Raw genomic sequence first — 13387 nt, forward strand, 5'->3', positions numbered from 1 at the left:
ATGCAAATGCAATGTATGCTTGGGCAGAATACAAAAAAAGCAGGGAAAGTGAGAAATCAATATTTGATGCCTTAAATGAGAATAGAAAACAGCAAGTTGAGAAAAATAAAAATTACATCAAGACAATTGCCGAGGTCTTACTCTTAACTGCTACTCAAAACATTGCACAGAGGGGCCACAGGGAGGGTGGTGAGTCTGAGAATGAAGGCAATTTCTTAGCCATTTTGAATCTCGTTGCAAAGCATGACCCCTTTATTGATGAAAGACTTGCTGCACAGGGCAATGCTAAGTACACTAGCCACCAAATCCAAAATGAGATGCTTCAGGTTTTAGCAGATATGGTGCAGAAGCAAATTGTTGCAGAAGTAAAAGAAAGCGAAGTGTTCAGTGTATTGGCAGATGAAACGAAAGACTTGCAAAAAAAAGAATAAATGTCTTTAGTGCTGCGATACTATTACAGTGGTGCTGTACACGAAAGCTTCTTGCACTTTCAGTCAGCAGAAAGCTTGGATGCAGAAGGTCTAACCAAAATGATAGTTGGGTGTTTGGAGAGGCATGGGCTTGACTACAGAAACAACCTTGTTGGCCAAGGCTATAACGGTGCATCAGTAATGAGCGGGAAACATTCTGGTGTGTCTGCACGGATTAAAAGCAATGCCAGGTTTGCATTTTATGTGCATTGTAGTGCTCATTGCCTGAACCTTGTTCTTGTTGATGCGGTGAAGTCAGTGCCTGAAGCTGAGGAGTTTTTTGCTCTTCTGCAGAGTATTTATAGGTTTGTGTCTGGCTCTGCTGTCCATATGAAGTGGCTTGATGTTCAAAAAGAAATGTACCCACATGAAAAGCCTAGGGAACTCAAGCGACTTTCAGATGTTAGGTGGGCTTGCCGGTACATGGCATGTAGGACTATGAGAGACAGGCTTCCAGCAGTTTTGAGGCTCTTGCAAGACATTTCACTTGAGAAGAATAGTGGAGATAGGAAAATAGAAGCAAAGGGTCTTTTGGCTCATATTGACCTACAGTTTGTAGGACTTTTGGTTACTTTTTGTAAAGTGTTTGGGGATGTGAAAATCCTGTCTGACATGCTCCAATCCAAAAGTCTTGATCTGGTTAAGGCGGGCGTACACGGTGCGAGTTCGGACACTCGGGAGGTCGTGAGATATTGCACACGTTACGAGTCAGTTAAACTGATAATCGCGTCAAAGCAGCTGGTACACGGCACGACTGTCCTCCTGCACGAATTTTATCCCGAGCTGGCGGTTAAACACGGTCTCTGTGAGAGCTTTCAATGTTTCAGGCAATAGCTTCAGATAGAAAAATGACAGAAATGTGTGTGCAAATGCAGATACTGTAACAGTAGCCATTCCGTTCAACATAAAAACATGAGAGAGAGAGTGTGTGTGTGTGTGTGTGTGTGTGTATGTGTGTGTGTGTGTGTGTGTGTGTGTGTGTGTGTGTGTGTGTGTGTGTGTGTGACAGTGTATGCGCACGCTGTGTGGTTGCTGCCACTGAGGTATAGCCCCATCGATCTAGCCTGTGAGGCGGTTGTGTATGATTTGGCAATAGGGGACAGCCTATACGCTGGTGAAAATCAGGCCGACTCCCCGAATTTTTTAAACATGTTTAAAAATGATCGGGAGGTCGGGGAGGTGCTCATAACGTGCTCGGCTCGGCTCGTAATTCCTCTCACACGCTGCGAGCCGCGACCATGCGAGCATCACCGATTTGCACTCGATTTCTCCCGAGTGAAAAAATAATCTGCGAGCTTGTAAAACAGCAGAAAAATCGCACCGTGTACGCCCGCCTTTAGAGCAATAGATCTAGTTGGCTCCCTTACAGACACATTAAAAAGCTACAGAAGTGACTGTACATTTGGTGAATTATGGAAGGAGATTGAAGAACTTGTGCAACACTGCAACATTAGCACAGAAGCACAAAACAAGAGACGACCAAAGACCAATGTGAAATTTCTGAACTCACTTGTAATGAGCACTGTTGGACAAAGGCACTCTGAGTTTGCAAACAATGAAGAGTTCAATAAAAGTATTTTCTATCAGGTACTTGACTGTCTTACAGCAGAAATAGATAGGCGGTTTTCCGAAAAGAACTGTGAGATAATGGAAGGAGTGCAGTCTCTTGACCCCAAAAGCCCATCATTCTTAAAAGAGGAACCCCTGCTTGCTTTGGGGAAAACATTCGAGTCAGATTTAGAAGACCTTAAGCATGAGCTTCATCAAACGAGACAGCTTCTTTTAAGAAGGGAGAAAAGTGGAGAGAGACCAGCTTCTCTACTTGAGTTTGTGGGGTTTTTGGAACCTTACAAAGAGGTTTTCCATGAACTTTTTAGGCTTAGTAAAATTTCGGTTGTGATTCCAGTTAGCACTGCATCCTGCGAAAGAAGTTTCTCTGCCCTTAAATTAATAAAAACCCACCTCAGGACAACAATGGCAGATGATAGATTAAAGGCAAGTGCACACTACAGGATTTTAAAACGTCGGGCTGAACTGTGCAGTTCACACTACATGACTTGCTCTCTGTGAAATCAGTAGTGTTCAAGTTGTTGAGCTGTTCACACCACACGACACAACGTGATTGATCCACAACAGGAGGTAACTCACTACACGAGGTGACAACAACTCTGTCAGCCAACGATTCTATCTTGTCTACAAACCACGTTTTATCACGAAGAAATCACGCGATAAAACAAACCGGAAATGACGCAATACAGCACGCGCGCCACTACCCAGCGAAGAAGAACACAAGTACACAACACGCGAGTCTTTGTTTGAATATGGACGTCAGACAGAAATTAGTGCTGCAAACTGTTTGCGCGATGATTTGCTCTGGAAAAAAAAAAAAAAAATTCCCATAGACAGTCTCAACCCATGCCTTGCTCTGATTGGCTGTAGCTCATGGCATCACATGTGGTTGAGTCGTGCGACAGCTCCAGATATCTAGCATGCTAGATATTTTTCTGGGCTCGGCGACGCGTCCGCGAGGCGTCTGCGAGCGTCTTTGATGCGTTGTTGGCTCTTTCATACTAACAGATTGGCGAGCGTTCATCGGCCGCTAATCCCCCGCGATTTGCACGCGATAACAACCCGACCTGTCGGCGAGCTCAACGATTTGCAAATCGGGCTTAAAATCCTGTAGTGTGAACTAGGCTTAAGTCACCTGGGCATACTCAGTGTTGAGTCAAGGAGGGCATATTCCATTAATATGGAGGACTTTGTAAAACGTTTTGCTTCTTCTCACCAGAACCGCAGAATTATGCTGTTCTGAATGTTTGTTTTTGTGAACTTGGTGGTGCCATACCACTGGGTAGATGCAGGTCATACCTGTTACAACTATTGAAGTTTATCATTAGAGTCAGTGTTAAAGGGCTCTATGTTTTTTTGTATTGTTGTTCTATTATTATTCTTGTGGTACATATTTGAATGTGTACAACTGCCTTGTCCTGCCTTGTTTTGACAGGTCCAAGTTTACCTCAGTTTTTGTTTACTACTGGACTTGATTAGTCCAAGGAGCACTTTGAAAACTTGTTGTTCTATTTTTGCTGTATACTTAATACATGTATAATTGTGTACATTTTGGAAAATAAACAACTTTAATTTAATCTATATACATTTTGTGGAAAATAATTTATTGTTAGTGTAATTGAAAACTTTGTATATTGACCCCCCAAAATAATACCTTGTCACGCCTTTGCCACCCCTGTTTTAAAAGTCTAGCTCCGCCACTGGTTCCCTTTCAAAAGGGAACATCATCCTTGAGTCTGTAGTAAGGAACCGTTCATTTTTCATAATGACAAAATCTTTTGTTGTGTTGATTTGTGTAACTATTATAACCACTTGTGATTATGTCTGTATGTCCCCCTTATTTCTTACTGTTAATATCTGTATCCTTTCATTTTCGAGAAGAAAAAAAGAAGAAAGAAAAGCCTATAGACGTGCATTACTTCACCGTGTTCACAGATTGGCATTTTTGTAGTTTGCATAGATGACAAGGATGTCGGTTTGAAAAACGTGCTCTTTGAAACTCGTTTTCAAAGTTTGCGTTTTCAGGCCCAAAACGCTGTTGTTGCATAGGGGTGGGAGATATTGACAAAAATTAATATCTATATATTTTTTTTCAATATCTCGATATAGATATTCAGACGAAATTTTTGCAATCCTTCAAAGAAATGTGTGCAAACTGGCAAAGAAGGTCCAGTTGGTCTTTTGACTTGCTGCATTTGACCTATTATTGTATAGAATTATTACTAGTACATAAAGATATGAGAGACATTCTTGATTTACTGTACTAAATATTTATTGTAATACAACAGTGCTTTTTCAGTACAATATATGTACGTAATAAATTATCTTTGTGCTTTGCAAACTCTAGAAATAGACTAACAACAATGTGACTACCTCTTTAAAAAAAAGTTGTTTTACAAAATGTAAACATTAGAACAACGCAATATAAAATTTTTGCACATTATATTAATAAAAAAAGATGAGGATAAAAAAAAGACAAAAGGAACTAAATAAATAACAGACACTGCTCTGCAGGTAAAAAATTTTTTGCTTTTGAAATTACAAAACACTTCTTTGGTAAACACCAGTGTAAACTGTAAGTGTAAACATGCAGTAACAGTAACAAGTAAATTTACTTAAGTAGATCTCTACTTTACTTGAGATTTTTTTTGTTGAGAACTGATTACTTTTATGCCTCTATATTTGAAAGATTAATGTAATACTTTCTACTCTCTCCTACATTTTTCCAAAGGTTCCAAAGTAAAAAGCATGGAAGTATTTTCTACAGCAAGTAGAACTAGTTGTACTTTTACTCAAGTATTAAATTATGTACTTTGATCAACACTGGTAATACGTTTAGTAGCCTATACTGCACTGTCTTTAACATAATATGAACATAAAGACCAAAATATAGATGTCTATAATATAAATATAAATCTTAACCTTTTACTTTTAGACTTCAAGTATTATAAACTTCCACACAAAAAACTAAAGCAGCCAACTGTTTCTTTGACTTACATTTTCTTCATATTGTGGGACAAAAACACTAGCCTGTCCACAGCCTCTGGCTTCAGAGAAGCTCTCTGACATGTAACTACATTCCCACCTGTGCTGAATGCCCTCTCTGAAGGGCTGCTTGAAGCAGGGATGCACAGATACTTCCTGGCTAATTTCCCAATTTTAGGGAAATTTACCCCTTGTGTTTTCCACCAGCTTAATGGATCTTTGTCACTGTCTATCTCAGGTATCATGAGGTAGCTCTGCATTTCCTTTTCAACTGCACTTTGGAGAGACTCCTCTACCCTGTTGCCTTGCTGTGTTTTAAAAAAAATAACTTCCAAAAGATTTCTTTATCTTTTTTGCAGGCAGTGTCTCATTGTCACTGGTGCCTTCATCCTCAATGACTGCTGTAGTGGAATGAGATGCTGTAGCGGTTCTGTTGCGGCCGGGTTGTCCTTCTCATTTCCCAGAGCCATAAGCTCAGCTTTAATCGCACTCTCAATGGCCAGGATTTGCTCATCCTTATTGTAGCGATGTTTGAATCGAGGGTCAAGTTGTAGACGCCATCCCTAGCAGCTCCACCACGTTGTCTTCTGCAAATTTGCTGTTCAGGTATGTCAGAATGGATCGTTTGATGTCTTTGGTCAAGTCTGTATCATCCGACTGAACTGCCAGTACATCGTTGTTGAACAAGGACAGTACAGGTGTAACGTAAGAAACTGTAACCTGCTGCTCACCGGACAGAGCATCTGTGAACTCCAACAAGGGACCAAGATTCCAAAACGTCAACATCTTGCAGTGCCTGTGCTTTTTGTCTTCAGACAGTACTTGTTGTATGGCCTTGTGCTGCTCCAAAATCCTTTCGATCATTCGCTGCCTTGAGCCCCACCTTGTGACTCCTAAGGCTCTGTCAATGCGGGGATGCTCCGCTCTGTGGGGGAAAAAACAAAAACACTTAACTTTTTTTAAATAATACAATATTATTCAATAAAGTCTTTATTGTTCTTTTATATTGTTAAACATCTCAACAACAACAAAATTTAACTAAAATATCAATAATTGGTTATAGTCCATTTCAAATTTACATTTATTCATTTAGCAGACTTATTTAGACTTACAAATGAGAACAATAGAAGCAGTTAAACTAACAATAGGACAAAAAAATGTAAGTGCTATAACCTTTATCAGTTGAATCTAACGCAGAACCCGTAAAGGTTTTTATTTATTGATTTATTTATTTTTTAATAGAAAGGAAGAGAAAGTGTTAGTAAATTTACACGTGTTAGTAATGAAAGTGTTAGTAAATTTAAATACTTACCAATGGCAATGTGAAGTCTGTGTCCAAAACATGGAAGTCGTTGCCAGTTGTTGATCCTCAGAGCACTGACCACATTAGCCCCGCTGTCAGTGGTCATGCAAACCATACGTTCATCGTCCAAAGACCACGAGGACAGGGCATCTTTTAGTCCTTGAGCAATAAGTTCACCGGTGTGATCCTCTGGTAAGTATGATGTCTGAAGGCAATAGCTCTGTAGTTGCCATTCTTCATCGACAAAATGTATTGTCAGAGATAGGTACGGATCCGAGGTTCTGCTGGACCACAGATCGGAGGTTGTGGCATAATAGGTGACCTTCTGCAATTTATGGGACAGCGTTTGTCGACAAGACTCGTACAGTTTTGGTAGAGCTGTTTCACTGAAATATCTCCTTGAAGGCAGATTATATCAGGGATCTAAAGTCTGTAACATTTCTTGAAACCCATCATTCTCGACTGATTGAATTGGCAACATAGACCTTGCAATAAAACTTGTTACAGAGTTTGTAATCATTTTCCACTTTTCGTTTTTTTTTGTCATATGGCGTTTTCTTTGTGAATGTTTCTGCCAAGGTCTGTAGTTGAGTTGTGTCTGTTTTTTTGTTGTTGTACCGTGTTTGTAGCAGCAGCACGAAGCCTTTCATACTCTTCAAACTGTGTTTTGTGCGTGGTACGGAGATGATGGAAGAGGTTGGTTGTGGCGCTCTGCTGTACGGCGATCTGCTTGCGACAAATTCTACAGATGGGCAACGTTTGTCGCTCGTCTTTTTTGTCAAAGCCAAACCATCTCCAGGCTAAAGAAGCTGACCCACGTCTCACTGTTAGTTCGTCTGGCACTGGTTCTGAGGATGACTGTGTATTTTCACTTTCTTCGCTCATTTTTGTGTTGTTGCGCTCAAAGCTAGATAACAAGTGATTGAGCACGGCACGCTGTAATGACGTAAGACGTCAGGGGAAACGAGGCATTATGGGCAGTTCCCCGAATTAATAATTTTTTTTTAGTTTGTGTAATGATAGGCATTCTATTGAGTAACCACAAGGTGGCAGTATAGCCTTTCCTTCTGTGTGATGTTAGATGTGGTAAAACAGCCGAACAAGAGAACACATGTTTATGATGTTGTGGATGCTATATAATAAAAGCTAGCAGCATAACAGTTAATGCGTGACTTCTTGAATAACAGAAGGCTGAACATTACAGTTTGTACTAAAAAAAGTTTTTTCTAGAAGTTAAAAGAAGCCCTTTTCGGAGGCTATTCCGGTGGATCTCTTGGGAAAATGTATTCCATCTTTTGGACTCATTATACAACGCAATTTTCGAATGATGCAATCACGAAGCTCGCCACTTGAGGATGCCACACTGCCACAGACATTTAAGAAAAACTTTTCAACTTCAGACTTCAGTTTTCCACAAACAACGCATATTTTGCCTTTTCTAACAGCTATTTTATTAATCGTACATAGGCTTTACTCTTTACGTTTTTGGATTTTGTTGCTTCAACCTAAGAAACGTCATCATAACAGACAGGTAAGAACTCCGTTGTATTGCAAATTAGCAACTCTCGTGCAATTGAGGAATGATCGTGATTTAGTAAAAAAACATAAAATAGTCAAACAAACCCCTACAATATTAAAATCGCTACATATAATTGTTTAGAAGGTTATCGTGTGCGTTTTTTGTTTTCTCTTTAACTTCCTTCAGCTCTTTTCATGTTTGGGGGGTTGGATTGTACAAATTATGAAATATTCGATATCCCAATTTTGCATATCGTCCAGACAACAATTTGGATATTATCGTCTAAACAATATATCGCCCACCTCTATTGCATAAATGAACGCCTAAACCGCATAAAAGTGTGTTGTGGTGTAAGCGGCCGCTGAGTCTGACCTGCTGGGCTGTTGTGCTGGATCCAGGATTGAGGATCGTAGGATCTGAGCTGTGTTTGCTCTTCTCCATGGGTGGATCAACCGCAAGATTGGGGAACTGTGGGAAAACACGACGGCTATGGAGAGCGCTCACAGACACGTGTCCAAATGAACTGTAGTTCCACGACTCCAGATTCACAGCATCTCCATTTGGATTTCTCCTAAAAAAAAAGAAGAAAAAAAACATGCTGTACAAATTTTTTACAAATATTGAAGAATTCTATAGCAAAACCTGTCTGCATTGTAAATAACGGAACTGCAGCAGACGTACAGATGCGATCTCGTTTTGTTCATGTGTTCTTCATCAGAGTCTTCGTGTTCATGGTGTTTTCTCTTGGTTGGGCTCACGGGTTGACAGCCTGAGTTCAGCAGAACCCTCGATGCCCCTGAATCATCTGTCAATAAATCAGATTCAAATTCATATCAAACACGTAAAGGCACAATCATTACTGACTAGGGCGGTCACTTTTTATTCTAATATGCATTCGAACATGACGTGAAATATCCGTAATCGAACTATAAATAAACTATCCGGTTTTTAAAGTGCCATGTATAGCGCATTTTCTACAGTCTATGATTAGACCGTTTGTTTTTTATTTTATTGTTTGACATCTCATCCATCAGTAGAGGGCGCTCTAAACATAATGGAAGATAACGCACAGAACGCACGAGCGGACAATTACGACCCCAACTCACCTAAAAAGTAGTGTCTGGAAACATTTTGGGTTCTACACCGTTGATGGTAAAGTAACCGTTAAAGATAAGGTAGTTTGCCGAATTTGCAAAAAACGGTTAACGTACGCAGTCGAGTTACCATCCAAATGAGGCAGCGGCGTCAGAGACACAGCAGACGGCCAGAGCAGCGCCAGGCGTCCAACATCGTATGACCTGCATACCGCAACCGGTCGGCACCCTGCAGATGCTCGGGTAAAGGCCATCACCGATAAGATGGCAAGGTTTATTTGCAGGGATATGAGACCTATAAGTGTAATTTCGGGAGACGGGTTTCAGGACCTCATAATGGAACTGGCGCCACGATACACAACTCCAGTCGCACCACTATGTCAGCCCGCATAGTAAAGTTGTATGACACCACACAAGAAAACATTAAGACCTTACCGCAGGACAAGAGACTCGCTCTAACTACAGACGGGTGGACATCACTGGTAGGGGTGCACGATATATCGAATCAATATCGTTATCGCGATATCACGTTGCCCGATATCATATTGAAAGTCTCGCGATAATTATGCGATATTTTGTTTATGATGTGTCCACCATGCAGACGGAGTACTGAAGGAAAATGAAAAATGAGCGGAGTACGTAGGAGGGCGGAGCCAGACTAGTGTAAGTCGCGCTATTTTGGTCCAATGGGGGTTTCCAGTAGCACGGGGAAGGAAACGCGTGTTCGAGTCTCTCCAGCGTTTTAAAGGAATTTTGGTTAAATAAGACACAGGTTCTCATATGCAATTATCTCGTTTTAATCTGACTCCATGAATTAAATAAAAGTTCAATGTGCAATAAGGTTATGTTTACACTTAAATAGTTACAACATGATGTAATGAGAATTTAAATCATTTGTACCCAACATAAATGTTACCTGAGAGAGAGAGAGAAAGAGAGAGAGAGAGGGAGAGAAAGAGAAAGAGAGAGAGCGAGAGGGAGAGGGAGAGAGCCCTCTCCCCAGCTTCGCATCCAAAGACAAGAGAGTGAAGAACATTTGCCGTCCTGTTTTGTCATCTCTCCCCCGACCATCTCCCAACACCTAGGTGTGAAATATTCAAACTGACCAATCAGACCATCACAATTTCGTCCATTGTTCCCAACCTCCGGCCCACAGGACCATATCACCGCTATGCTGGAAATGTCTTAATGAAAAGCAGTGTCTTTGTTGCATTGAAATAATCTTGGATTATTTCCAGCCTTACACTAGCGTTGCGCCTCCGCGGGGGCGTCTTCTCCCTTGCTCAGGGAGAAGACGAAATAACAGAGATTGAAGAGGAAACTTTAGTGGCCAAAAGTAATGCCTCCTCCTCGATAGCTTGGGAATACTTTGGGTTTAAGCCAACAGATGTTGCACAAGCTAATGCACTATGCAAAACGTGTCGAATGGTGGTAAGCCGTACAAAAGGCAATACAACAAACCTATTTTCGCATCTTAAGAACCACCACAAGCCACTTTACGATGAGTGCATTCATTCATTCATTCATTCATTATTTGTAGAGCACATTTAAAAACAACCCATGGTTGACCAAAGTGCTGAACAGGACAAAATAATCAATACAAGGATATAGTAAAATTGCAAGAGCAGTCAATATGATTACAGGCATACTAAAATAAATAACACATAGAATATACAGTTACAGGTTAAGAAAGTAGATTAAGGATCAGCATTAAGAAAGTGTCTTTTAAGCTTTGATTTGAAAGTGGCAACTGACGACTGATTCTAATTGATAATGGTAGGCTATTCCATAATTTGGGGCCTGCTGTTTCAAAGGCTCGGTCACCTCGATGTTTCAGTCTCGATCGACGTACAGAGAGCAATCCAAGGTTACTAGACCTAAGTGACCTGGGTGGGTTGTGGTAGTGTAATAGGTCCGATAGGTACCCCGGTGCTAGGCCGTGTAATGATTTAAAAACACAAATTAAAATGTTGAACTCTATTTTCTTTCTGACTGGTATCCAATTTAGAGAGGTTAGGATAGGCGTAATGTGATCGAACTTTCGACTACCAGTCAACAGCCTGGCAGCAGCATTTTGTACTAATTGAAGGCGCCCAATTGATGATTGGTTAGCTCCAAAATAAAGTGAATTACAATATTCTAGTCGTGAAGTGATAAACACATGAATGACTATTTCTAAGTTCTTACACTGTAAACCCAGATTTTGTTTCTAATTAAACTTACGAGTGATCATTACTTATTCTTTTATGTTTAGTAAAAACTAGGGCCGGGACTCGATTAAAAAAATTAATCTAATTAATTAGAGGCTTTGTAATTAATTAATCGAAATTAATCGCATTTTAATCGCATATAAATATTTGACCTGAGAACAGTGAGAAGTAATTTTTTTCACATGGATTTTTAGTATACCATTTAATAATGACTGAATACATAAGCTTAAGCAACAAAATATTGTTTATTTTTGTTTAACCAAGTCCAGCAGACCTGTAACGTTAGCAATAGCCGTTCCGAATTCCTTGTTGCACAGCTTGCACACAACCATGCTCTTATAGGTTGTAAATAGTTTTTTCTTTGACACTGGTGGCTCATCCGATTTTGTTGTGTTATCCTCCTCGTCCGTCTCTCCCCCAATTTCACACAATAGATGTAAATAGAACGTTTTTTAAAGCTAGCTAGCAACTGCTCACGCTGTTTAGTCCTGGATGTGTGTTGTTGATCCGACAGACAGCGCAGGCAGTTGCTAGGCGATAAGTTGAGCTTCCAATCAAATAAAAGTAAACGCCTGGCATTGGCCAATCCACTGTTTTACCCGTTTACGGACACAGGATTGGATGTACACAACCATGAAGATAACAAAGTAACAGTAGATGGAAACGGTTTAATTTGAAACCAGGAAATTCTACTTTAGAAGTACATTTTCACAAAAAAACGGGACGGGTGGCAACGCTAGAAGTTATCGTTTAAATACTGTATATGGAAGTTGTGAACGCTAGTTGGTGCTCCAGTATAATCGGTCCGCCTAAACTCATCCAGTGAGAAACGTTACGCGGTGCAAAAATAAGTGCGATTAAAATGCGTTAAAAATGTTTAACGCGTTATTTTTGGTGTAATTAATTAATCTTAAATAACGCGTTAAAGTCCCGGCCCTAGTAAAAACCTGCTATCATTACTAAACAACATTAGTTGATTGTACTATTCAGCTGAAAGATTCATTGCACTAATCAGGTTTAGCAGAGATAACTTAGTATGTTTAGTTGCATAAGGAAGGGGAGGGGGTTAAAACCTGCCTGGTCACTTGAAAAGACCCGCGTCTAACGTGGCACAGGCCTTGGCAGCAGACGGTATTGAGAATTAACAGAGGTTTAGATGTTGATGAATTATTGTTTAATTTGTAAAGTGTTGGCTTTAGTTGGGCCCTTGACATTTGAACATTAGTTTTTCTCTGGCTGCTTTAACTGTGTGTTTAAAAGGCAATTGGTATAGCAAAAAAGCCAAGAGTAAGTGATCCAGTGACTATGACTGTGTATTGATGTTATCATCAATAAAGGTCATCGACAAAGATTATAAATCAGTAGCACCTCATTTCATCTAGAGTTTAATCTATTATTGTCTGGATCTTTCCATATGATTGATATGAAAGACCTGTGTTTTTTTTCACCAGGAAATCCAACAGAATTCTTATAATTTGAACAGTTGAAAAAAACTTTTTTTTAAATGCCATGTTATTTTGTCACACATAGACATCAACAATCAGCATATGAATCTCAACAATGGTGACACTCAAATGAAAAGTTTAGTTTCAGCTTGTGTAAAAAGCTAGGGTTCCATGTTAATACAACTCAACATGTTTAGTTTCAGCATGTGTAAAAACTAAAGTAGTATAGGGCAATGGGTTTCCACGCGATTTGCTAGTAAAGTCAACTAATTCGGGTTAAGAGTGGAAATTAACACTAAGTTAAGTGAACTTTATTGTCTAAGTACATTAAATAATCGTCAAGTTTGGTGAACTAAACAATTTAAGTCAAGTCTACATAAGCACCAAGTTAAGTAAACTTAACCCTCTGGAGTCTAAGGTGTTTTTGGGGTCCTTGAGATGTTTTGACATGACCTGATATTTGTATTTTTTTCAGTTGCTTATAAACATATTAATGGCAAAGGTGTAATTACACTCTATTTAGCACGAACATGACTATCATAATATGTGAGCAACATGTATGTACATGTTTGCATTTTTGAGAGAATATTATTTATGCGTGGTTATTCAAAAAACTCAAACTTAAATGTTCTGATATAAGACCACAAACGACCAACTTCACATATTCCCACAATACTTTTGACTAATGGATCTGGTCGGCTAGAGTATTTACTTCAAAATGATCTGAAAATCATCCGGGCTAATCGTTCACATTAAACAATAGATTGATTTAAATTTTGTAAGACACTTTTT

At 39.7% G+C, this 13387-nt stretch overlaps 1 protein-coding gene across 8 annotated transcripts in view; it reads right to left on the reverse strand.

Moving 5' to 3' along the window:
- The window catches only part of vgll4a (vestigial-like family member 4a), a 67151-nt gene that overhangs the window by 46885 nt on the left and 6879 nt on the right, over window positions 1-13387 (reverse strand). For 6 of the 8 annotated variants that reach the window (XR_013794928.1, XR_013794929.1, XM_079589190.1 and 3 more), the window contains exons 2-3: window positions 8528-8651; window positions 8219-8417 (exon numbers count right to left, since the gene is read on the reverse strand). Coding sequence is in view for 6 of the 8 variants with exons in the window: in XM_079589190.1 (XP_079445316.1) it covers window positions 8219-8417; window positions 8528-8651 (323 nt within the window). In the remaining 2 variants the exon portion in view is untranslated. Of the gene's footprint in view, window positions 1-5344; window positions 5950-6336; window positions 6653-8218; window positions 8418-8527; window positions 8652-13387 lie in introns of those variants that run through there. The other 2 variants (XM_079589192.1, XM_079589187.1) reach the window with 1 other exon arrangement.

The sequence above is a fragment of the Phoxinus phoxinus genome (genome assembly GCF_949152265.1).
Source record: "Phoxinus phoxinus genome assembly, chromosome: 18".
Classification (NCBI taxonomy): domain Eukaryota; kingdom Metazoa; phylum Chordata; class Actinopteri; order Cypriniformes; family Leuciscidae; genus Phoxinus; species Phoxinus phoxinus.